The sequence below is a fragment of the Cinclus cinclus genome, chromosome 3, assembly GCF_963662255.1.
Source record: "Cinclus cinclus chromosome 3, bCinCin1.1, whole genome shotgun sequence".
NCBI lineage: Eukaryota > Metazoa > Chordata > Aves > Passeriformes > Cinclidae > Cinclus > Cinclus cinclus.
In genome coordinates, this window is record NC_085048.1 from 34,153,194 (window position 1) to 34,179,788 (window position 26,595).

The following is a 26,595-nucleotide window of genomic DNA, read 5'->3' on the forward strand; positions in this document are numbered from 1 at the left end:
TCTTATGTGTCTAGACAGGAGAGAACGTTATGAAGCAGAGAGTTATCTGCAACAAGGGTATAGTGGAATAACTCTGGGAATATTTCATACAGACAAAATGCGACATTGAAAAATGCATCAAGAACTAAAAACAATATCTCAGCATATAGTATTTATCTATAACAAGTGGTATCTGTAAGAGTGAATTAAATCTCTGCAAAAAACTTGCTGCGGGACTCTCAAAACAGCGAAGTAAGGGACCTCAGGATAAATGGTTTATCTCCAGGAAGAAAAAAAAAAATCTAACAGGCAATAAATGTAACAGCAGGTATGCACTTATAAAGTTGCAGTGTCTGTGCAAATTTGGATTTTCTGCTCATCAACAACTCATGTAAAGTAACATTGATTCAAATTTCAGAAGCAATGTTTCTTCTCTTCTATAGGCACAGGATACAAGATGATAAAATACCTTACTCTGAAGAACATAGTTTTCCTGACCCAGATGGGAAAGCTCCTTTTCATGCAGTGTTTTCAATTCCACCACCTTGGACTCCATCTCATTCTCTTTTTGTGAAAGCTTGCTGGCCAGCTGCTGAATCAAATCCCGAGCTGTGTTCAGGTCCTCCTCTGCTGCTTGTACTCGTTTTAACAAATACAGCTCTCGATCACAGCTTTTGAAAGGGGAAAATGGTAAGTCCTAGGGTAGACAATTTGGGGAAACATTACTCTGAGCTGACTGTTTATCAGAACTCTGCTCATCAGTTTTATTTAACTAGTTTGTCTGGCTCTTAGCAACAATGCAAGGTACTTGAAAAAACAACAAAAAATGCAACCCACCCATTTTAATAGCAAAACATCCTATATTTATTTCAGTGATCTACCTTCTCATTTGTAAAATATATATGAGGAAAACAAGACAAAAAACCCAAGAAACAAACAGATCACATATGACAGCCATTATATTGCTACCAGAATTGTTCTATTATGCATCTTACTATTAGAAAAGCAGCAGTGATTCAGGTATTGAATGAACAGCTTTTTTATGCAGTTGATAAGGAAGAAGGAAAAACCATTATGGTACTGTAAATTCAGTCATCTTGGAGAAGTCAGAAGATACTATTAAATATTTTATGCAATGCAAATAGGAAAAGTCCCTGAACAGTAGTACTGTTTAAATATTCAAAGCAGAATATTGTAAGTAGAAGTTCTATTTAATCTTCTTTTACAATGAAATAGTAATTTTTCAAATAAGCAACTTTAATTTTATATAGAACCACCAAAGCAACAGCTTTATCCAAGCAACTGAAAAGCATCATGATTATATTTGCATATTTTAAAAGCAAAAACTAGTGTTTGACCAAGGAGAAGTCTTCATTCAATATTTCAGTATTCGCCAACCTTGTGGTAACTGCTAAAAGCCTTGACAGAATAGGTTTGCAAACCAAGTTGTACATGCTATAATTGGAAGCATCACTGATTATTACTCACACGATGATATTGCCTGTTATAATCCACAGCCTGGTGTCCAAGATTACTAACAACTGATTGGCCAGACAAAACTCTGTTAATACTTCCCTCCAAAGTTGGTTCATTTGTTGCAGATCTTATTATCCGAGTAGCAAATAAGACTTCTTCATTTAGGCAGAAAGTAAAACAGAACAAATTAAATTCAGAATTTTATGTCCTTTAAGCGAAATATGTATTTATGTGATCCAACCTATATAGGTTAGGCAGGTATATAAAATATTCTACAAAATCTGAATTTTGAATGAAATACAGAAACTTGAGAATTATGGAAAAACTGGAGGGTTTTGGGGTTTTTTTTGTTTTTTTTTTTTTTTTAGTAAGGAACTGATGACAAGATAAAACCCAGGAGAACAACTGAAACAAGTAGCTGTATAATAAATCCTTCATGAAACAAGGTTAACCTCACTCCTACACTTCAGAAGTGGCCAGTTATCTAAGTATACAGAAACACAACATATTTCAAGTTCTGGGGAAGATAAGACAGCAATTTTCAAAACACACTTTGGAATGCAGACAGCACAGAAAGAAATGCAACATTTATTTGTTGCATCAAATACCAACTTGACTGGAATAAGAAATCAAGAAAGTTCCCCCAAAAGTCACTAACATGCATACAACTGTTCACATCTCAGTCTTCTGAAATACAGATAGTAACTACAATTGCCATTTCAACTGCTCCTGCTTAGGAATGTTACACCTGAAAAAAAACCCAACCCATCAGATAATGATTCTTTTCAAATTTTATACCTTTTTAGTGTCACAGACCCCTCAGAAAGGTGCTCTCTTAGCACTGATGACTTGGGAATTGTTTGATTCAATACTATTTTCCTCCTACCTATAGAGGGGGCCCCTGCAGAATGCAGCCAGGTGAGATTAATCTCTGAAATCACCTAAAATTGCTATTGTGAATGGTTATAGCTAGAGAGGGAAGAGCAAGTTTGAATGAAGCCAGTGGTCTGATTTCCTCAGCATTTGTCACTCACTTTACCACTTTCACCAGGCTGTAAAACCTTCTCTTCCTCAATGAGAGAAGCAACAATGTACTGAGTAACTGAGGTCCTTCAGTTCAAAAGCTGCCACTGAAGCACCTCCTTAAGATAAGTAACAATCCTAAACTGCTCTTCTTGACACTAACTGCAGGGTTTTTAAAAGCACTGCATGCTAGAAGTGTAGTAAAGCTTGGGTTACTGTAGAGTTACTTGTCCATGCCTCAGGGATAGAAAACATTGTCTGCAAACACTAAGCTGAATTATCTCATTAAATTCTTCAGGTTTCATCCCAAAACAAAAAGGTTCAGTCCTTTACTTGCAACCCAATTTACACAGGATTACATTGGTATTTTCCTTTTCATAGTGTTTCCAAGAGACATGAACAGAAAATAGGACTTTCTTTTTTAGTACTTTTTTTGTACTCTAGGAAAACAAAGATCAAAAGAAGCTGCGAACAGGAATTCAGCCTCAAACATACAAGTTAGTGAGTCAGCAAATCTTTGCACTTACTGCAATGAAAAATGTCTACTTGTAGATATTAATTTTTGAACCCCAGATTTTTTTCTTTTGGTCCTACTGGTGAATAATAGATAAGTCTCAAACACAGTGGAAGCAAATGTGAGTGAAAATGAAGACTACAAAGATTCATATAAAAGTCTCTCTCACACCAATTTCATGCTAATACAGAAAAAAATCAGTACTTAAGTGCATTTGAGATTAGCAGGTTTCTCTACAATATTTGGGGTTTTTTTAATGTGAAGCATAGAAAGCAGACCTCTCTGGCTCTTAAACTCAGAATTAAGACTCTTAAAACTTAGAATTACCTTTAGATTTTGCTCTATCTGCAGGACTTTTGGCTTTCATACAGGTCTTTTTGAAAGTTTCTTTTGGTGTTTTCTTTTCACTAACTGGAAAAGACTGCTTTGAAAGTAAACTGGGTTTCCCATAGCCAGAACTTCTAACCAGTCCATGAGGACCATGTGAAGGTTTTTTTTTATGTACAGGTGCTGAACTTCTGATATTCTTATATGACATTGGTTTGGTTGTCATTGGTTCTGCTCTTTCATTCTTCAAGGAACAAGACTGAAGAGCCTGTGACAGAATACATTTGTTTAAAACAAGTTTTAGACTCTGCTGGAAACTGAGGGTATTATTCACCATCGAAAAACAGAACCAGTTACCAAAATTACACAATTATAAGACTCAGGGTGATGGTAAGCATTATTTTTAACCAAATTAGTAGTAAGCAATTTTGCAGAATTGTACTACTTCAGAACTACACAGGGCAAGTACTTTGTACTGGCTCTGTTTAGCTGATCTGGGAAATTGTATTTTTATTTTAATTTTACTAGACATTACCGGATCTTTTGCTTACCAAATAAGGTAGGTCATGACTAAAGGCCAATAAACAGTGAGTATAGAAACCCAGCCATGAAGAAAGGAACAGTGGCAGGCAGAGGAACCCTGCTAAACTTGATCATCAAAAACAAAGCACGCAACTCCAACAAATGAAAAAGTTTAGTCTGTCTGCCCTGGTGGGCAATCCACCAGTATAAATCAGCCAAACCTCTGTCCCTACATTGCCTTGCATACACAAGAGATGATTGCCTAAAGGAGTTTGAAGCTAATTTAAGGGATGCAAGGAGAAAAGAATTTTGGAATGTAGGGAGAAGATTTGGGATTATGTAAATCTTGTTCTGGAATGTCTGAGATGATTGTAAGAATGCGCAAAACTTACAGGATCTTTAGGAAAACAACAAAAACTAGGTAAAGAAACAAGTCTGGGAAATAGAGGAAAAAATCAGATAAAAAAAGCTGGTGACATAACCAGGTTGCTGGTCACCACACTTGTCTGAGTCAGCTGGACACTGACCACTGTATTTGTCATATATATATATGACCACTATATTCTTACTGAACTGCATTTGTAACTGTTCTCTCTGTACAAATGTGTTTACAGGTGTCCCTCCAATGCTCACACGCTCAGAGACATCACTGTCTTCAGCTGGAGACATGGCATTGCAGCAACCTTGCACATGTTGGGCTGGGACAAGAAGAATCCCACTGGTCCCAGTGTCCACTGGATTTGGTGACCTCTAACACTAGCAGTGGCAGCATGAGAATTTAAAGAAAAATAACAAGTCTCTCAATTTCTTAACATCAGAGCAATAATCAAGTGACAGGCAGTCTAAAATACATACTTTAAAAATTAATTCCATATAATAAAAACCTGGCTGGTAATACTTACCTTTTTAGTTTTGCTTCCTTTTGAAAGCAGAGAGTCTTGTCCTATTTTTTCTCTTAGTATATCAGGCTGTGCTTTACTGGTCTGAATTTCTTTCTCAGTCATCCTCCGAAAGTTATCATCATTCACACTTGTCTGTAGAACGATGCTTTCTCCTCTGTTAAACTCTTCAACTAAGTTTTTCCCCCAAGCTGTATTACTCTGGGGGTCTTCAAATGGTGAGTGGCTCATGAGGTCATTTTCTGTGCTGCCTACCAGTTTCACAGGACTACAAGAAAAAAAGAAGTCATATATGATAAGACTTTTGCCCTTTGCTTTTTTATCACTCTGAAAAAAGCAGGGCACTTTTTCCTTAGGTATCAGCTGTAAGGACTGCCTGAATTTCAAAGAGCTACTAAGCTTCTTTTAAGACCCATCTCGCAGATGTAGTCATACAGATTCACTCCCACACTGTGGGAGCTGCTTCCCAGCAGTGACTGTTTTTGTGGAGGTAGAAAAATTGACAAGATAAACACCTGTAAGCCTGCAATTAACACTAGTAAAAAAATGAGCAGTATTTCTGCTGAGTGCAGCTACATGATAAGCTCCCTGAACTTATCTGTGAATCATACACTGTATTTCTGACAGTTCCAAGGCATTTGCTGTCTGCTCTAGACAGAACAGTTGCAGCAAATTAAGGAGGAGGTATGGAGCACAGGTTAGTAAGAATCACAGCAGTGGGATTTGATCTTAAGAGGATTTGAGTTTCAGATTATGGAGTTTGGAGAGCTAGGATAGTATATGGGCTGAAATGCATAGAGAATGGGAAAGAGCAGAAGACTGGGAAGGTGGAGATCTTAGCTGTGAGAATGATGAACACTCCTCCAAATCAACTGATAAATACTACTGCTTATTTCCCAAAGTACTATGGGAATCCCTGGTCTAAACCTATTAACACTGTATAACTCATTTAACAGTTAAGGCCAGTGCAGGATGTAACAAAATTTCAGTATTTAATTAAGAGAAAGAGACAGATGAGTTATTTTAAGGTATTTTTCACAAATCGTTTGCAGGTTTAAGTTATTGCAATTCTTAAAATGCATCTTTAAATAAATACCTTTCAGAGTCCACATCAAAATTTCTGATATTACATGTATGTCCTTTAATTGTTTTCATCAATTCTTCCACAGTAGGTAAATCTAAATAATGAGAAATAAATGTAAAATAAATTTAGACAACCTAGAAAAAAAAAGTGTTACAAGGACAACATTTAAACATTTAAAAATGCTTCAGAAACAGATATTTATACATATTGTTATATACATATATATGTAATATATATTGACTCTAAATATAATAATAATATATATTTATATAAATGTTTTATAAATTTATATATATATGGTATTATAGATATTGGCTCACTCATTTTACAAGTTTGTACAGTATATGCCTTCCTTTGAGCCATTTACCTGAATCAACAGTTGACATGTTTTTTGCATAGATGTCATTATTTTGTGAAATGCTTTGCTCTAAGCCTTCTGAGACTGCCACTGCAAAATTGTGCAGTTTCTGCTCATCAGTGTCCTGCAAAGACTGATCAATGTGATGATATGCCTGGTGTAGTGCTTCCATGTCACTGGTGGATGGTCCATAGGAAGTACCTGAGAAAAAAGCAGGCTTGTAAGAGACACTGTTGGATTTTCTGTTTTGGGAAACATCCCATTGAACCTTGTGTTTCAGTTACTAGGTTGGTCTAATATGTGGGGAAAACAGTGATATCACTTAGATTAAAATAATAATTAAAAAATCTCACTTTTCCTATAAAAAGAAACAGTTGCCAAGTCAATTAGTGCCTACTAAATTGTCTCATCTAGTTTGCATTCCTCTCCCCCATTCTTCCCCACCTCAATATTTTATCAGTACTAAAATTACATTATATGACTATTTTAAGAGGTGCCATCACAGCCACAATCTGGATATAAATGGCCTGTACTGTTGTGAAAATTTTGATAAGAGAATGTATTTAATAATTCATTTCAGTGCTGCCAATGAAGAATCTTAGATATGAGAAATAACCAAAGGAGATGGTATTTAAAGATGAAATTGCAGCATCAAAAGCTACTTTGCAATAAACAAGTGTAAAAAGACTTTTTCTTTTAGCAGAAACATCACTTTTTCCTGAAATAGCTCCTCGTGCTTTCAAGATTTGGCAAAAGCCAAGGGCTTCATGTTCCCCAATAATCTAAAAACAAGTGAAGACATTGGAGTCACCTATTTAAATAAAGTAAGATTTTAGGTTTTGAGTTTTGTGTGGTAGAGTTGTTTTTTTGGGTTTTTTTGTTTTTTTTTAGTTTTTTTGTTTGTTTGTTTTGTTTTGTTTTTTAAGGCACCTCTTACCTGCTTCGTTCATTTCAACTGCACTGAATTCTTCAGTCTCGCCTGGAGCTACATCCAATGTTTCAATGGCCTTCTGAAGTTCTACAGTAGAATCTTGTGAATCAAGCAATACAACTAAGAAGATAAATGTTACAGAAAACACAAAACTTCTTATTTATACATCATCACACTGGAATTAGAAGTATACTAGAGCTTATCTTGATGTATTAAGCATACAAAAAATACTATGTAGATTATTTTCTTGCCATTTAATTTTTAATTTCATTTAATTGAAAACCAATGAACTCTGATTACAAATCTGAGTTCTGAGTGGGTGTAATAAATATAAAAATGCATTGATGATCATCTTGAAGTGCTAATATTGTAGATTATTTTTAACTATTTAAATTCAACATATTTTCAGTAAAAAACATAAAACAAGGTGAAAATATCAAAATAGTAAAAATCAAGTAAGGAAGTTTCAAAAAGTTACATTTAATCTTCTTCCAGTAATCAAAGTTTGTATTTTACCTTTAGCCAGCATGCCAGTGTTTGCTTCTTCCTAAAAAAAAAAAAAAAATAACAAAAACAAACCCAAACAGTTATTTTTTGAATATGAAGGGAAAAAAAATTGGACAAACTTGAAGTTGGTCCAATACCTAAAAACAGTTTTCAGAACTTAGGACTAAGCAGTTATTCATTCTCCAAGAATATGCACTTTCTAAAACCGCCAAAAAGTTCTCAACATCCTGTATTCTACAAACCTTTTCACAAGTGAACAGAAATTAAATGCTCCTCTGCACAGAGGAGCATTTTTGCATCTTCCTGGTTTTCTTTTATTGTAATTTGGGAAAAGAAAGTTAAGAAGCAGTAAGCACATTATTTAGAGTTCCATTCTAACTTTTCCTTTCGAGTATTTATTAGAAATACTACTCCAATAAATTCATTTTAAAAGAACTAAAACGAAAATAAGTTTACCAAGTGAAAATGAATATATGGTGCTCTATAGACTTCTTTTGAAAAAACCCAATTCTGAATGTGTGCTCCAGGGATGCACCTATGTGCTACATATCAAAAGACCTGACCGAGCCAGTGGACAGCAGCATCCTCACAGCTCATACAGTTATGATTTTTGGGTCGTCTGTCTAAAGGGCTTCTCTGTAGGGAATTACATCTAGTAGTCTGTGTCACGTGCACCTCAATAGCTCTGACAAATCACTACCCATTCTGAGTCTGAGTTTCCACCTGAGCTCATCATTTGTGCACTTCCATCCTCATTTCTCAGCTCAAAGGAGGAGTAAGCAGGAAACCCTGTGAAGCACTTAAACCTTTCTATGATGCATCACAGTAAAGTGCATATCCTCAATAGAAAGATATAGTCTGAGGGCCAGTATATTCTTTCAGACAGTACATATCATATAAAGGTTTACTATATTCAGTTGCATACTGCAGAGCTTTTAAAATTCTTGCAAGTAACAGAAACATTTAGCAAGCTATACCTGTTCTTGAGGACTTAAATCAACTTCTGACATGATGTTTTGATTCACCTGATCTCCCTCAGTTTTAAGGGCAGGATTAGTATCTGTTTCTTCTTCAAAATCTTCACTGTAGCTACCTAAAAGAGTAAAATAAACATCAAAGAGAATGAATACTCAGATAAAGCAGTAAGAGACAGCTATCTCCTTTTCCCCAATGCCTTGTCTAAGAACAGTTACTGCTAATGTTACCACTTTTATAAAAGCAAAAGAAAGTTTCCAAAACTGAGTGTGGTACTAAAAACTACAGTGAAAGTCACACATAGTATCTCTAAATTCAAAGGAAGCTTGCCTTGTGATCAGACATGTTTTGTCTCCTCAAGATGTACTAGAACTGACCCCCTTTATTCACTTACACTCTCTCGCTTAGGGGTGAAATGATGCAATTCTAACCCTGCAGATAAAGTACTCTGTACATTCTCTTTGGCAACTCCAGCAGTTTTGAGGCTCAGAATCTGTAATTTGGCTTCTTTATGACCTGCTTTGGTGGACCAAAAGCCACTCTCAAGAGAAAGCACTATTTGAAAAGATGTGTCAGAGAATAAACTTTGCAAGCAAACCAAAGGCTTTTCCTTCAGGTACCTAGGTCCTTTCACAAGTTTCAGTTCTCCTGCAGTTACAGGCTCCACTGTCTGCATTATCTGTAACACTTAAACCAGAACCCTTGCAAAACACTGGTTCATAATGTGTTTTTTATGAGTTTATGGATTACAAATGCATCCTCCTTATGCTTGGGAAATTCAAGCCTGACAACAGGACCTCTCAAAAGTACAGCTAAATATATAAATTTGAAAATACAATCCATTAAATTGCAGAAATACACTATCATATGCCAGCAATGAAGCATGAAATAGAGATATGACAAGTGAAAGGCAAATAACCAAGAAATGTAGTGTGGAAATTTGGGGGTGAAAATCAATTAAGAGTAATACTGCAGATTACAGAGATTAAACTCAGGCATGAGAAGATGGCAGATGACAAAAAAATACAGATGACAGTTATGACACTGGAGTAAATCATACATCAAATCCACTTTCAACATCAGAATTTTTTTTTTAATTTATGATTGATCCAGGTTTTTTGCTACTTTTCCTTTTTTCTTTTGTCTTTTGGTTTACAATGGCTTAAAAATACACTTAAGAAAAGCACAGGTGTATGAACAACAGCTGCAGAGTCATAATGCAAGGACAGCCTAAAAGGCTGATATAAGAACTACAGGCAAAATAAAAAAAAACAAAAGAAAAGCCTGTATTACCAGATTTCTCTTCATGTGCAGGTTCTTCTTCTTTTTCAGCATTTTCATTTCTGAGAAATAAAATGAAAATTCTACTCTCTTTTTGGACAGCAAATAAATACTCTTCTTTTTCTCGGAACTCTACACTCTGATACTTCTTACAATTAGAAATAAAAGAAAAAAATTGTCCAACAAATCAAATCAAAGATAAGAAAAGTAGTAAAGCGTCAGTAATTATTAAAATAAAGAATTTCCCAGCTAAAATTCTCAATCAAACTCTTAAAACAACCCACTTTCTGCATTCTCTTCAATACCTACATTAACTTTCCAAAAAATATTTTTATCATCAAGTTTTGCCTCCTGCTTTGACCCTGTCATTCTGGACTCACAAAATAAATTTGATAACCACCCACCTTTTCTTTCTTTCTTTCCCCTTTTCCTATAAAACAGAATTTTTGTCCTTATCTAAAGCTCTCGAGAATTCTGCCCCCCTAACTGTTTCCATACTGGAAGTTGCCTCTGAACTCAGTATTTTCAGCAACAGCAGCCTGAACTTAGCCTTCAACCATTTCTCTCACAGATGTCTGAACTTATTTTCACACAACTGATTTTAAATGTGTTGCCCTAGTCTATGAAGTATCTTTTCTCTAGATTCATTTGTTATATCATGTCTAAAGGGACAAAGAATCTTTCCTGATCTACTTCCTTATTATTATCAGTTGTTACCTTTTAATTTAGCTACTCTTTACAATTATGAATGTTGAGTTGTTACTACTGAGTTATGCACAAGACTGTGGAGCTACAACCACTCATCACTAAGTCATGCTCTTACTTCTATTTATTAAGCTAATTTCTGTCCTTGTCTTTAAGAAAAAAAATCAAACCACGATAAATAAACAAAAAACCTGACTGAACCATATACAGGGTATCAGCCAACAAAATCTCAGTGGCCATACCCAAGCCACCTGTGCCCACCAATACAGTCCACAACTTTTCTTCCATCTAAGTTACCGTACAAATGGTGCTAGTATGACAGAATCATTGGAATCCAGCTCTTTATTTAATCTTGAATAATCAATAGTAGAGGAAGCTTCTCGTTCAAGTTTGGCAAAGAAGATCTCCTTTTCTTCTTGTTCTTCCAAAGTATCCAATCCAACCTCCATGATACTTTGATTAGGGCCAGAAGCTAAAACTGAATCTAAGTTTCAAGAAAGAGAATAAACTGTGTCTGTGCTGTATGTCCACACAGAATAGCCATAATAGTTAACAACTACAGATGGACTTGTAAAATATTAATGGCAACAAATCAACACAAACTAGTACTAGGAGACTTCAGTTCACGACACAGCTGACAGATGTGAAGAATCCCATCTTGAATTAAGGTAAACTGCTTTTAATACTAACTTATTTAGATCTAGTTAACTTGATGAAATGGTTGGGCTCTCAGTTCTCACCATTTGTTTCCAGGCTGTCTCTGCTCAAAGCAACAGCATCTCCATTACTTTTCTGAGGCTGCATCTTTTCCACATGAATATTGTCATGGTTTTCTCCCACAGGCTGTGAAGTGTTCTGCATCTTGACAAAGTTTCCATTGGCTTCAAGAATTTCTAGGAAAAAAGTTGCATTATTCTTGACTACCATATAAAAGATATTTGTATTAGTCTTCTAGTCTCCTTCCTGAACCACTAGTTTTAATCTCACATTGCAATTGCAAAGATATGCAGTCTCACGAATTGCATTCACCGAATTTCCACTGATTCTATCTATAAATCTTAATTAATTAAGCTGTTATAAATGTTATCTTCCCATCCTTTGAAAACATACTTAAAGTTCAGCATGAGACAAATGCAAAAACTGAGTCACCATCACATTACTCATGAAAGACAACCTCAGACACGGACCCCATACAGAAATTGACATTTCTTTCTTAAAATCCAGTTTGTTTGATTTGATCTACTACTTCAGATCACCACAGATTTTTTTAAACTTGCTATGACATTGGCTTAGCAATTTCATTTGTGTCTTAAAGGCTATAAGGAAGAAAACAGTAATCAAAGTCACTTAAAAGGCACTGATGAACACCCAGTCCTCCCATTCTATATATTTATGCAACTACAACTTGTAGTAGCTCTCATAATTGCAATTTCACTCTTGTGAGGGTTCAACACCACCTTAAGAGCTTTATGATGGCTCTCAGACAGAACACTGAGAACTACTTCCTTATGGAAGACCAAAGGCCAGATATTGCAGGACATTCCTACTCCAAAAACTCGCTTCTGCATGCCTGCAAAATACGCAGATATTATATATATATATATATATATATATTTATATATATATAATACTTAGATGCTGAGTAAGTTCTCATTGGAGAAGGGATAGGCGAAAAGCTGCTTATGCATTTTATCAAATGACATTAAGTTATTTAACAGTTCTCACAGAAGGGAACAGAAACTAAGTCTGTCTTTTCCAACATGAATAGTCAGTTGGTAACACACAGAATTTTTTCGTTCTGCCTGGCCACATGATGTTGAGACTGTAGCTGTAGCTGTGCTGTGTCCTTGTGCTGAACACACCGACAACAGCTCATTTCCTGCTGCAGGAGACTGGAGGAGATCCATACATCAATAACACTAAATCAATCTTCCATGTGCTGACCAAGTGCTTCAGCTCTGGGATCCTCCTCTGTTCTCTACACAGGCCCATATGAGTCCCATTTAAAAATGCCATGCTTGCCTATATCATGACAATGGAGCATCCTTTCCCTTTGGTACTGAAAATGTACTTAGAGTGACAGAAGGTAGGAAAGTAGCAGTTTCAACACCTTTTCCCTCCCTACTGGGCAGCCCTCAGCACATTTATTTTCGTTGTAAGAGCCTTCTTTTTAAAAAGCAAAATTAGGTTTATTTTCTTGATTTTAATGATAAAGTCCCCTTGCATATCTTATTCGGAGGCTTAGTGCATTAAGATTACACATCTTTGAAATCTACATTCCTGTATCTAACCTCAGCTCTGTCCTCAATATACAGCTCTGACTGACTTGCCTTGCATGCAACAAATAAAGGTCAGAGACATTGCCTAAAGGTCAAGGTCTACTTGTATAGAAAGTCAGTGCCAAAATAAATACATATTGCTACATTGAAAAGTAGAAAATGGAAAGCTCAAAGTGCTCAACTGAAGTAAAAAACTACAAATAGCCTGTTTCTCAGGTAGCCAAATGCAGTAATTTAAAGTAATTTACTCCAATGGCAGATGACACTCTACTCTAGTCAGCTGGGTCACAGGTTTTTTTCAGAGTTTTAGATTACCCATAATTTCACCAGATCTCAAATGACCTATATTTGAATGAGAATATATTAGCAGTATCAAATGCTAACTGCAACTGACCACCTATGTAGAGATTTGCAAGAAAGGGGAAGGGATTATAGAAGAATAAAAAAAACAATTAGAATGCCTAACTGAACAAAAGTTTAAAAAAAATCCTGTGAGTTTTTATTTAAATCACCTCATATCCAGTGAAATTTCTCAGTGGATGTACATTGATCTTGAAGACTTCATGGGGTTTATATAAGCTAACTAATAATTTTTAATATTTTGCTAGGCAGGGTTTGAGTCAAATCAGAAGTTTTCTTAAAAAGCAGCTTCCATAATAATGTGAAAAACAAATACTGCTTTTGCAGCCATTAAACTTTGTAACTTAGCCATAGTATAGTATTTTTTTTAAACTACAGCCAACAGAAATTAATTAAAATAAGAATCTGAGTTTCACTGTGAAGAATATTTCTAACTGCTACACTTGCAAAGAAACATTTAAAAACATAAATACAAAGGACTCAAACTGATAATGACAAACATCTACTTCAAAAAGTAGGTAATTTTTTTCCTAATCTGATCAAGACTGTCAGAACTGAGTAGTTTTACCTTTTTAATACCATATAAAATACAGTAAATTTGTTACCCTCAGAATTGTCTGGACTGTCAGAAGCAAGGGCTCCTTCTTCTTTGTCTAAGTAGGAATCTTTCTTGTCCTTATGAAACTTTTCCAACATTTTGTATTTGGACAAAGCCTTGCTGCGAGATGCACTGGAAGATTTAGAGGGAACTACTTCTAAGTGTACATAAACATCATAAATTTTAATGCATAGTGAACAGGGAATAAAGAGAAGAATGAAAGGTGAGACTTCTAAGTGACACTTCTGAAAAAGTAATACAGTTCAGTTTCTTGTATATCAAATTATTTCTAATTTTCTACCTGTAAGTAAAACCTGAAGTTAATATTTCTAACTTCTGGAAATAGAACTACTCTTCTCCATCCCTTTTTTTTATTTTAAAAAATATTCTTGATCCATGTCTACTTTGTATTCAATTACTGTTCTAGGAGCTCAATAAATGACATGAAAACAAAGAAAACTACTAAAACTGCTTCAACAGTAAAAGGTTTTTACTACGATGTTTGAATGAAAGCATCTCGACTGGTTCAAAGAAAAGTGGGAAAATATAGGTTCATGAGTACAAATTACTACTGTCTTCATCACTGTCAGATGTTAAGAACTGCATTTGTTTGCTCAAACCCTTGTGGGAACTTGCTCAGCAGCAAATACAACAAATACTTTCCATTTACATTAGCAGAATTAAGTTTTAGATAACAGCACCTATGCTTAAAACTGCTCTCATGATCAAAGAATCACAGAATGGTTTGAGTTGGAAGGTACCTTAAAGATCACCCAGTTCCAATGCCCCTGACAGGGGCACGAACACCTTTCATTAGACTAGATTGCTCAGAGCCCCATCCAATCTGGCTTTGAACACTTCCAGGGATGGGGCATCCACAGCTTCTCTGAGCAACCTGTTCAGTGCTTCACCACCCTCACAGCAAAGAACTTCCTCCTAATGCCTAATCTAAACCTACTCTCTTTCAGTATGATACCATTCCCCCTTATCCTGTCATTATGTGCTCTTGTAGAAAGTCTCCCTCCATCTTTCTTGCAGGCACCTTTCATGTACTGCAAGGGCACAGTTAGGTCATCTCAAGTCTTGTCTTTTCTGGGCTTAACAAACCCAATTCTCTCAGCCTTTCCTCATACAAGAGGTCCTCCAACCCTCTTAGTGGCCTCCTCTGGACTTCTACATGCCAGCTCCACTACAGCCTTTATATACCTTAGGCTAGCCAGCTGGCCTGTGTTAGGTTTTGCCATGTTGAAATTGTCACAGTAGAAGCGGCTTCAAAATTGAATTCAGATAAAACTCTTAGTTATGGGTCTTTTGAGTTTACCTTGACACAAGAGGGAGTAGTTCAGGACATCAAGCCAAATATTCTGCTATTTAGAACAGAGTTCTAGAACAGGGATATGTGACCAGAACTTAACACAGCTCAAACATCCAAGATAACTAAAGGAAGCTGGTGCATCAAGGAAAGAAATGGTATTAAATCCATTCTGATACAATGATCCATTCAGATCCTTTATTCCTTCAAATGATGTGTAAGTTCACTAGCAAGGCACTACTTCTCCAGAGCTATATTCTCCCACATTTACTGGGAAACTAGAAGTGTTGACAGCATACCATCTATTGTAAGTAATGCAAACACCTGCTACCTTTTAAAACAGTAATTTGAAATAACTACAGAGGTCCTCCTATTGCTCATACCTCAAATATCAATCCTAATTTGAGAAATAAATTAATTTTTAGTATTTATCTCCCAGACCGAGATGCTTTACAGCCATTCTATGCAAATAAAAACATACGTATACATGTATTTTCTAGAGCTGCACATACACTCTAGAAAACTAACACAGGGAGATGTTCTATAGTCTACAAACTAGATTACCAATATGATCCAAAGACCAAGTGCCAAATATTTCATTGTCATGACCCTCCAAAACATTAGTAATGTGCTTAAATTTAACACCAATACCATGCTTAAATCAGGACAAGTGAATTGCCATTGTCTTTAAGGTTCATAAATTTGAGAGAAGTATTTAATGGATGAATGCTTATAATTCCTACTTATCGCTGGAGTTTCTTTTCAGCTAACATAAAACGACTCACATAAAATGATGATTCCAAAGTTACACTGACTAAAATAATCCTGTAGATTAAACAATTTAAGTTTTTCACTTATACCAACTGTTGCCATTCCAGGGGCAGCATGCTCAAAACAGTGCAGTTGTCAGCAAAGGGAAAATAACTGCATCAATAGAAAATAAGTAAAATGTTTATCTGACTGCTGCCTTTGACATTAAACAAGTAGAACAATGAATATTAACATTTCTCAAGTATGACATGCAGGAAGTGTAAGAGACTTTCTATTTACTAAACATGTGCTTAGTACAGGTGAAAGCTTTTCGTTCAGAATTTTGAAGTTATTTCCCCTTTTCCCCAGGCTGACATCCAATACCTGACTGTCCTAGTACATCACTATATGTAGAGATGAATGATTATACAACAACTGAGCAAAAGTTCACTCAATTATTAGTTTCTTCTGAAAATGATAAAAGAAGTATGTGGCAGCTTGGTCAAATGGAGAGTTTGCTAAGGATTTTCTATAGGAAACACAGTAGTAATACACAGTTGATACTGAATAACTATATCAAAACATATTTAATCAAATACCAGACTGGGAATCTGAATGGGGACTCTTTTGTTCAGTATTTTCCACTACTTCAGCATGGCTTTCTGTCAGTTTCTTCTCTTTTCTCACTTTAACAAACTTTATTTTAAAATCTTGAAGAGACAAACAGCAGGAACAGACATACAAGCAAGACAGGACAGGAATTCTTAGTATCCAATTTGTTTTTATCATTTAAATGACAAAAGCAAGTAGAAAGGACATTACCTAGATCTCTAACCTGTCCAATATGGGAGACAGTGTCTTGAATCATAATTTGCACATTTCAATTTAAAGCTGAAGAACAAATAGTTTAAACATGTCTAGAATAACTAGTGTAGTTATTTTAAAACATACTTTACACTTCTCAGTGAAACAGGCTATTAGCTTAACTCCCTACCTATTTCCTGGCACTTCTGTTAGAAAATGCCTTGGGAAAAAAAAAAGAACAGATAACAAATAAGTGTAGAGCACTAACTGAATCTTCTCCTTGTCTTTTGAGAAAGCATGATATAGAATATAAAGTAACTCAAAATCAAAACCTCAAACTGCAAGCAACATATCAGCTTAGTGTATTACACCAGCTAATTATCCTGGCTTTCTTCAGGTAACATTATCTCTATACAGTCATACCCAAAGACATCAACTTACATATATGGAACATGCATTTCTAGTGAATGCAGTGCCACACTGGGTGAAGGTAAGATTTATACATTTATATAAGTTTGATTCATGATGATAAAAAAAACCTTAAAAAATATGAATTCTATTAGCTGGCAGTCTATTGATTATGTCCTATCAGCAACTAATATGAAGGTGCAAGCCTAGAAGGACACACAAGGATTTCCACAAAATTTTGAAGCATGCTGACATTACACTTTCCAGAAATTAAATTCAACTTATTTTTATGTTTGTTAGCATCACAGCAGTGTTATTATTTTCTTCCATAGGAAATTATTTTGCTATTTAGGGGACATTTACATATAACCTTACAGAGAACTACAAGTCTGAATCATCATCTTCTCAGTCATCCAGTGCAGTAACTTACATTGCAATGCTGCTGTGCCATCACCCACTTTTAAGAGGTCTGAGCAACACATTACACAACATACACATGCTGAGAATATTAGAAATGGCAAAATGGTATTTGACAAAGTACTTGGAAGCATACAAGACAAAACAGAGAGATACACAGAGGAAAAGATAAGGAATTCTGGAAGGCTATCCACACTGAATTCTTACAGTCACCCGACCAGTCATTTTAAACCACCACAAGTACATCTACATGAACTAAAATTATAGCCACATGAAACTGCAGAGAAAAGCTCAATTTATCCCAAAGGTGGCCATGGTGGTCTCTGCAAATGGCTCTTTTGACTCTAGGTTAATTGCCCAGACAGAAAGAGGAAAGCCCTCCAGTAGGAATCAAAGGCCCCTCTGCTTGGCAATATTAAAGTAGCAAGTGGGATATGGCTTAAGGCATATGCTCCGTGAGTGTGGTATTCTATGCAGAGTGGTGACAGAGCAGTAAATTAAATAAAACTAGTAATCTGCCTGGCAAAAATGGTGCTCTGGGAAGAATTCTGTGCACAGATCTGGCACTTTGGTGTACACCCCTATATTCTCAGTTTTCTTATGTCCAACTGCCAAGATGTTGGATCTTGGAGGCAAAATGCATTATATACAGATTACTTTTAACTCCCTCCAAAAAAAAAAAAAAAAAAAAAAAAGCCAAACAAACCAGCCCCTAATCAACAGTATGAACACACTAGCTTCTTTTGCACATAAATTGATTCCATACTGGCAAAACTGGGTAGGCTCACCTTAGTAATGTTTTTCTGTCAAATGAGAAATTTCTCTTAAGAGAGACTTTGAAAAATTTACCAGATATTTCATACATCAGTAAACTGTAGATCAAGTTTGTTACAGCTCTAACAGGTTTACTTCTAGTTAACCTGCACAGCTGATAAGATATTCTCAAATGTCTTTAAACATTTCTAAAATGACAGAGGTAGAAATCATTTGGATGGAACATCTCGATATAATCACATCGCTTCTTGTGATTCTGTTTTGAATTTTACTTAATCCACACAAGCACTATTCTCTAAAATTTATAATCACCCTGTGCTTTAGGAACCTATTCCAGTATGTTTTCTACCATAAGAAGTATCAAGGCTTGAGCTGCCTCAAGCATCTCAGAAAAAAACATGGAAACATGCTGAACTGCTAAAGTCACCAGAAAATTTTCTTATGTATGATAGTATGTAGAAAAATGAGATCATGCTAACCTCTTAATTATCACACTGCCCAGCAAAAACACTCCATCCTTACATTATTTAAAAAGCTGTAAGGAAATCATTGTATCTCATAACCACCTGACTTTCTCATATCTTTGTCATATCCATCTGAGTTTTACATCAACATTTTAAAGGGCCACAGACAGATAAGAAGTCCAGCTACCCCTATTAGGATTAAGTCTAAATGGCACAACTGCTGACTAGGATTTGACTCCTCACTAAGACAACACTGACAGGATACAGCTAGTCTTAAAACCTGAGACTACCAGCAGTATTTTAACTCTGTCAGATGAAAAGCTGATTTTTGTAACTTTCTGTTAAGGTCCACTCGCGATTTATACTTATCATGAAAATTAAGAAACCACCAGTTACTATAAGAAGAAGAGGCAACCACCCTGTGTAAAATCACTACTCATAGGCTTTACTACCCAACAAGAAGACAAGGCAGACATTAAAAATGCAGAGGTGGAAAGCTTGCCAACAATTATATATTTTCTTCCAGAACTACGTGACCATGTCAATGCTGAACCAGCAATCACAGCCCATTTCACCTTGAGCCACAGTTCTTGGCAAGGGAAATGTTGAGAACACTGGAGACATACATCTTGGATTCAGCTGGTGTTGAGAAGTTTTTCTGTGGTATTCCAACCTACTACAAATGCTGCAGTTAGCATATGTTTTTACAACCTACAGCTTAGAGTAGTTTGTACACTACAGTTTTGAAAACAGAAAGCTGTAAAAAATCAGTATAAAGAACAGGTTGACTACAAAACACATGTACCAATATTTCTGCAGAGTTCATAAGTTATGTTTTCTAATTATTTTACTATTTATAATGTGCTTACTTTTTACAAGTTTGATTAACCCAAAAGCTACAGAAAAAAAACAGCAGTCAGCCTGTATACAGCTCGAATATGAACCATTTAAAAAATCCTATTTGACTTCTATGCTTTACAAACTTGCACTGCACCATTCTCAAACACTGGAGTGGCATCAACTTAATCTGAAACCAAGCCTAACAAGCAGTATGAGAAAGAGCTAGCCTGACCCCCTGTGGCCAAAACATTGCAAAACTTTAAATTTACCACCATCATCTGAATCTTCCTCGGATAACCACCACGGCACTGAATCCTTTTTCTTCTTTTCTTTTTTCCTGGGCTGCCCCAGTTTCTCAAGAATGCTGGACTTTTTCTTTGAATTTCCAAGTGAATCATCTGAAAGAGACTGAACCAATTACACGCAAGATTAAAGAGAGCTTTTACATTTTTACATTGTTTCAGTCGCTCAATTCTGAACTTCTGAGACCAGACACCTCTCATTACTCCCCAATCTCCCTGTTCATCTTTTTTGTATAGGCATCAAAAAATTGATTAAGAAACAATAACTATATTCATGTAGCATAATACTGCATATTTTAATAATCCTGCTGCCAGAATTTGTATATATTAAAATCTACTTCAGAGAATGTATGTTCAAATGAACAGCATAGGCAGCTCTTTTTCAATTAGTCAAGATATATAAGAACTAAAACTCTGACTACATCCCTGAAGATAACGAAGCAGAGTAGAAACAATTTTTGCCTGTCCTTGCTTTGCACAGGAAACATTATTATTAATATTCTAAAAATAAATGCACTAGGAACATTCTAGCTGCCAGCAAATCAGATTTCAGAAATTTATTTTATACTTTTTATTCATGGAATATAACAGAAATTAAAGAGCCACTACTACCCAACTATGTATTAAACTCTCATATGTGTTAGTAATCCATGCTGATTTTGACTGATGGCCTAAATAAATTGGTAAAAAAATAAATCTATGAGTATGGACACTATATGGATTTAATTTACTGAAAAGCAACTGGAAGAAAAAGACAACTAACCTCTGCTCTTTAACTTTAGGAAAAGACTAACCTCTGTTCTTTTCCTCTTTATGGCCTAGAGCAGGCTCAGAGCCACAATTAGCTGTCCACACACTGAACAAGTAAATATTTAAACTAGTGCACTGCAACCCTATGTTCTACATATTGTTTGTGCAGCAAACTGGAGTTAGGGGGAATGGAATACTTTTAATCTAAATTTTTAGCTACAACTGTTAAAACCAATTATCCGAAGCATCTTAAAGAACAAGGTGCTCAGTTTAGCAAAAGCCATAAATGGTAACATAGAATTCACATATGAAATGCATCACATGAGAAAATTTCAAAACCTTCATTTTTGAAATATTCACAAACAAGAAAATATGATAGTATAAACCAAATATTAGAGGCAACAGGATTGTGAATACTTAACATGCAAAACACAAGGGTATGTTTTATTAAAACAAGCCCGTGTAATCCACTGCCTCCTATTACATTAAAAACACTGCCATAAAAGCCTACCTTTACTATATGACAAAAACTTAAACTTCTCTGGGCTTAACAAGAACATTCAAAAATCAAATGCCAACTATACAAAACTATAATTTAAGAAAAAATAATTGCAATAAATATTATTAGTAGTAACTCTGAACTTAACATCTTTATAGTTTTCAGTTTCACTAGAGAAAACTAAGAAAAAAGAAGTGCTCTGAGCCTTGCACTTTAATAAAAAACAATTTTAATAAATCATGAAATTTAGAGACAGCAGGATGTATTGCAATTTCTCTAAGTTGCCTCTGTGACATAGAACAAAAGAGCCTTAGATTTCTAACAAATATCCCATAAATAACAATTTCCTCATACTAGTCATAACACAAGTACTAGTGCCATTGTCCCTAAAGGTCAGACAGCCTCCTGCTAGCTGGAAGCACTGACAGGTCCTTGATGTAAGCTCTGTTATCACTTGCTGTTTCTTTTACAACCAACAGTATCCTCTGCACTGCAAGCAGAACTTCAGTGATGCTCGCACTTCTTAGTGGATTGTAACTAAAGAACCTGCAACTCCCACAGGTTGTGCTCAAGTTCAGGAAACTTTCAAAGTCCAGCCATCTTGTCAACTGCAGGCAGTAAAACTGCAGCTGGGAAAGAAATGCTGACACAAAAATACTGGTGCATTGTTCCCAGAATGTCAGTAGTCTCAACAGCAAAACTTCCAGATTTTTTTTCCTTCCTTTGAAAAAAGGTAAATCTATTAATCAATCAATCAACCAATCAATCAATCAACCATCAACCAACTTTTTGGACTCATAATGACTTCTCTGTACCAGTAAGTGGCACCAATTTCTTCCTTCCCCTCCTCTATCAGACAGCCTCTAAGCCTTTCAGGAACACAGACACACAAAAAGTGTCAGTTGTTTAATCTCAACATAAATAAAAGCCAAAAGAGACAGTTTTAAGAACTAGAACAACTACATGCCACATCATCAGCTTGCCACCTCCTTTGCATGTGAAGGAACTTAAAAAAGATAAGTAACACAGAATTTGATCTAAAACACTCAGACTTTCATGACCAGTTGTCCTAATTAATTCATGAAACTAGTATTTTTCAATTAAATAAGTCTACTCAAAAATATGCCTTTATTACACAGTAATATGTTAATCTATTTGATCTTTTAAGAAAAAACTTAAAATGTTTCTCAACCATGGCTTAATGTGTGGTGCTTCTCTTCTAGATACTATTCTACAGATATTTTAATAAAAATAGTATAGCCTTTCCTTTTGAAGGTCTTTCCTCTCAAGTATCCATGAATATCAAGTAGAACAAAGATCAACTGAAAATACTAGAAGCAGACAACAGCTTTCTCACAACATTGCTTTGAGTCATAAAGAAAAGGCAATTAATTCAATTAACTGAGGCACTGTGTATTAGAAAGACTACCTCATGTTGCATGTCCCAAGAGAATGTCACAGCCAACACAGCAAACACTGAAAACCTGGAGCTAAACAAATATAACAGATGATGCTTGAAGGAAATCCAACTGACAATAGGTGACACACACCAAAACAGGATACTGACAGTGAGGAGCCAATGGACCACAGGAACACAGTGGAGGAGGAAAGTTATGGGAAGAATTATGGATGACAACAGGCTGTCTTGGCAAGGGGTTTGGGAATAAGCATAACCAGGCAGAGAGAATCATTAAAGGATTTATCCTACATGCAGCCCTTGTTATTACACATTTGTGTTTCCTTCTGTATAACAATAATAGTCTAGAAAATCCACTGATAGCTTTTAAAGTTCAGTGTACATGCCAAAAGACTTAGTTTAATCCTCATATTAGACCTGCATCATCCAACTGTATATACAGTCTTTCTTTTAACTTCATGTTTTAATCACAAACATACACACACAGCCTCACCCCAAACACAGATTCATTAAGAGTTATTTAAAAGGGAAAAATCCTGCTCAATTTCCTCTTTGAAAGATTTGCTTAAACAATATTTAGTCTTCCCCAAACTACAGAGAAACAGATTTTACTATTCCCCACCTGCTGTGATACTCTCAACATAAACGTCACCTACAGAGAGATTTCAAAAGATGGAGCCCATTGGTCTCTCATTTTTCTAATATTAAAAGGCAAAACACGTTTTATAAAAAACAGAAGCAAGGAGGAGGACATAGCAGAAGATGCATGTGTATAAACAACGGAGATTAGATAATGTCATTGTTATTTGGGTCTGTATCTATCTGGCAAAAAACACAATGCATATTCTTAATAATTGGATTAGCAGTGTGAAAATAGTTTTGGGTTGGACTATAAAAGAATTAAGACATGAATTGTTAAAGTTATATTCTCTGGGATGCTCCAAATGCCACTTAGAATAATTAAATAGTTATTTGGATTTTGTTTTTAATGAGCATTCTCAATGTGGGCAATAGCTGAGGAGGAAGAAGAGCATATCAAATGAGGAATAAAATACTAGAAGCAATCACATACAGAGTTTTGACAGACGTGCATAACAAATAAGAACAAAACTCCTTTCTCTTCGCCAGAGCAACTCCCCTTGTGATAACAGTAAGAAAAGAATTTTGAAGGAAATGCAAAGACTAGTTTTCTAATTTTACTAACAGTAATAATTTCAGTGAGTTCAAGAGTGCTAACTTAGTTACATCATTAAGTTAAAATACTTTTCACAAGTCATTAAATTGTAACAGTCTCTACTCTAAAAAAAATTCAAGCATACATTACATGTAACGGAGACTCCAGAAATATTCGCTGCCATCACTAGTTATGCTTATATACAGAATTAAATTATAGTAAAGGCCTTATGTAGCAGTATTTATGTTTTAGAGTTACCACACCATGTGTCTGACAAGACCACAGGGCAAATTCTGAAATTACAGGTCTATTTGCATTGAAAAAGCCATACCTAGTCAGGGCATTTAGATCATGTCTGATAATTCTTAGATTAAGTCAGAACCCATACACTTGTATGCTTTTACCAGTACTCAAAACCATGAAGCACCATGAGGAATTAAAGAAATCTAATTCAAATTTTCTAATCACTACAACATGCTCTATTCTATATGAGAATTTTTAAATATAATTCACGGAGAGTAAATATTGCACTGAAAAATAAAGATTTTTTAAAAAATGTGGCTTGTGCTTACATACAGGCAGAGGGGTTTTTTTACCTTATTTTCAATAATACATCAATTTGAAGCTTCTGGTACTAAGTAGCAGCCACAATAAAACTGAAACAAAAATCAAAAATCTCTTTCTGGAGACACAACTAGGCAATGACAAAATATTTATTTAATTACAAAACTATTCTCCTGATTTCAATACAGCAAAATAGTATGAATTTAGCTTAGTAATTAAGACCTTGCAAAGACCCATACATAAGACAGCTATGTTAACTATGTGATAAAAGCACAGCTGAATCTTACACTTCATAATCTTCCATACTCAATTTTCCCCATTCTTAATAGAGAATAGGGATGCGACCTTGCTCTCAAACATACCTCTTTCAGAAACTCTTCAAACTGCTCATCTAATTCTTCCTTTGAAAATCGATGAGCCATAATTTGCAGCTGGATTTTATCCTCCAAACAAGTGAGTCTAAAAACTAAAATTTAAATTAAAGTTAATTAAATGCATTCTGAAATTGATCTAACAATTTGCTTGAATAGAGCTGTAAGCAAAAAAAAACCCAGTCTAAAACTTGAGAGATGACGAACACCATTCTCCCATTCCTTACAAAACTTATTAAACAAATGAGACAATCAGTGCAAATGTACCTAGATCACCAAAATTCCTTATAAGCAAAATACTCACTTCCAAAACACCAGCTTCAGCATTTAAACTTTGAGGGATAAATAAAATATGATTCACTTCAGCATCTTTATATTTTTCTTCAAAAAACAGCTCTCTTAGCAACCCACAATTAAGCATTTTGGTAATAATCAAAGGAGAAACTATTGCAGTAATATTTCCATTTTAAGAGCTATTAATTCCTTTCTATGTTTCTTCTCCAACACTGGGGACATCTGGAATTGTTAGTTTTGTTTCATCATCTCTGCTGGGCTTTGGATTTAGTAAACAATAAATACATGCAAGTCTTTTTAAGGTTAGGGAATGGCATTTGGTTTGATCTGCCCAGACACAGAAAGCCAGTGACACTTGCCCCCCTCTCCTTCCCCTAAGTCTGCATCAACTTTTTAGGTATAAAATATGCCCCACAACCAAAACGCTGCAAAGCTTTTGTGTATCACACTGCTCAACACATACGGCTCCCTTCAAAACCGCATATGTATGGCAGCATTAAACTGCACTAGCATCTTCCAGGCTGAGAAGTGTGATGTAAACATAAAAGGGCTAAGCATTTGCAAAAGTGCTTTTACCACTAAATAAAACTTCTCCCAGTATGGAGCCCGCTCAGTACACAGGACTGTTACCTACCTAGTAAATTGATTTTGACAGGCGAGTTGTGACAACTGTTTCCTGCTTTCACTCCTTATCCATCCATAGACCACCCGACACTTTGGCTTTGGCAGTTAAAAAAAAAAAAAAAAAAAAAAGTTATATAGCACACTGCCCAGCGTTGAACTGAGTACGATATCCTTATGTAAGCAGTTGGACAATATCTCTGAAAACACGGTAAGGAGATTAAGAATGTTACCTCTCAGGGCACACATAATCCAGTATCCTTTTAAACTTTCACATCAAAGAACACTTGATGTAAAACGCAGAATGCTTTAGCAATTTGCTAACCGTGCCAGCTGCTTTAGCAAGTGGGGAATATTTAATTCTAGTCTTGCCAGAAAAGGCATTGACATTGTCTGTACTTCCTCCTACATTAGAATGACGGCTTTCTTCTGCCTGCCTTATCTACCTACATCTGCCAACCTACATCTTTTATAAAAACTAACAATATGTCACTTAAAGGACAACACACACGTTTACAATTTCGGTAACAGAAGGTCATAGGCAAACATTAACCTTAGCAATTACACTTTTCAGCCGTATCTTCAGACCTGGCGGCTCACAAACCGCTTTGTGCGCAAGACAAAGGCGGCAGTTGCTGGGATATATGCTACAACACAGCGCAAAAAGCCGAAGCTTTGAGGAGGTATGGCAAAACCACGGGGATGAAGGAAAGCTTTAACAGCCTAACACATTTCGCGCAACCTTTTAATCACCCCAGCCGTGACCTGATCCGCTTCCTCCTCCTCCGGCTGTCCCTGGAGCACACGCACGGCAGCGCGGGGACGGGCGGGCAGGGCTCGGCTCCAAGGCTCGGCGGGCGCCCCGGGGAGCAGCGGGGCAGGGAAGAGGACTCTGATCGGAGTGGAGCTCTGCCCTCGGCGCCGGCCGGGCCCCGCTCAGCCACGGCCTCCCCGCTCGCCGGCGGCGCGGTTGCCCGGGAAACCTTCCCGGCCACCGTCCCGCCCGCCGGCAGGGA

At 36.0% G+C, this 26,595-nt stretch overlaps 1 protein-coding gene across 1 annotated transcript in view; it reads right to left on the reverse strand.

Moving 5' to 3' along the window:
* Positions 1-24,715, reverse strand: part of CEP162 (centrosomal protein 162) — a 39,470-nt gene extending 14,755 nt beyond the window's left edge. The window contains exons 1-16 of the mRNA XM_062488651.1: positions 24,656-24,715; positions 19,857-19,995; positions 16,480-16,590; positions 13,826-13,975; positions 11,322-11,474; positions 10,879-11,065; positions 9,889-9,938; positions 8,598-8,713; positions 7,630-7,660; positions 7,120-7,233; positions 6,192-6,383; positions 5,837-5,918; positions 4,744-5,008; positions 3,320-3,587; positions 1,468-1,610; positions 449-676 (exon numbers count right to left, since the gene is read on the reverse strand). Coding sequence (XP_062344635.1) covers positions 449-676; positions 1,468-1,610; positions 3,320-3,587; positions 4,744-5,008; positions 5,837-5,918; positions 6,192-6,383; positions 7,120-7,233; positions 7,630-7,660; positions 8,598-8,713; positions 9,889-9,938; positions 10,879-11,065; positions 11,322-11,474; positions 13,826-13,975; positions 16,480-16,590; positions 19,857-19,995; positions 24,656-24,715 — 2,289 coding nt within the window. The remainder of the gene's footprint in view (positions 1-448; positions 677-1,467; positions 1,611-3,319; positions 3,588-4,743; positions 5,009-5,836; positions 5,919-6,191; positions 6,384-7,119; positions 7,234-7,629; positions 7,661-8,597; positions 8,714-9,888; positions 9,939-10,878; positions 11,066-11,321; positions 11,475-13,825; positions 13,976-16,479; positions 16,591-19,856; positions 19,996-24,655) is intronic.
* Positions 24,716-26,595: the final 1,880 nt, after the last annotated feature.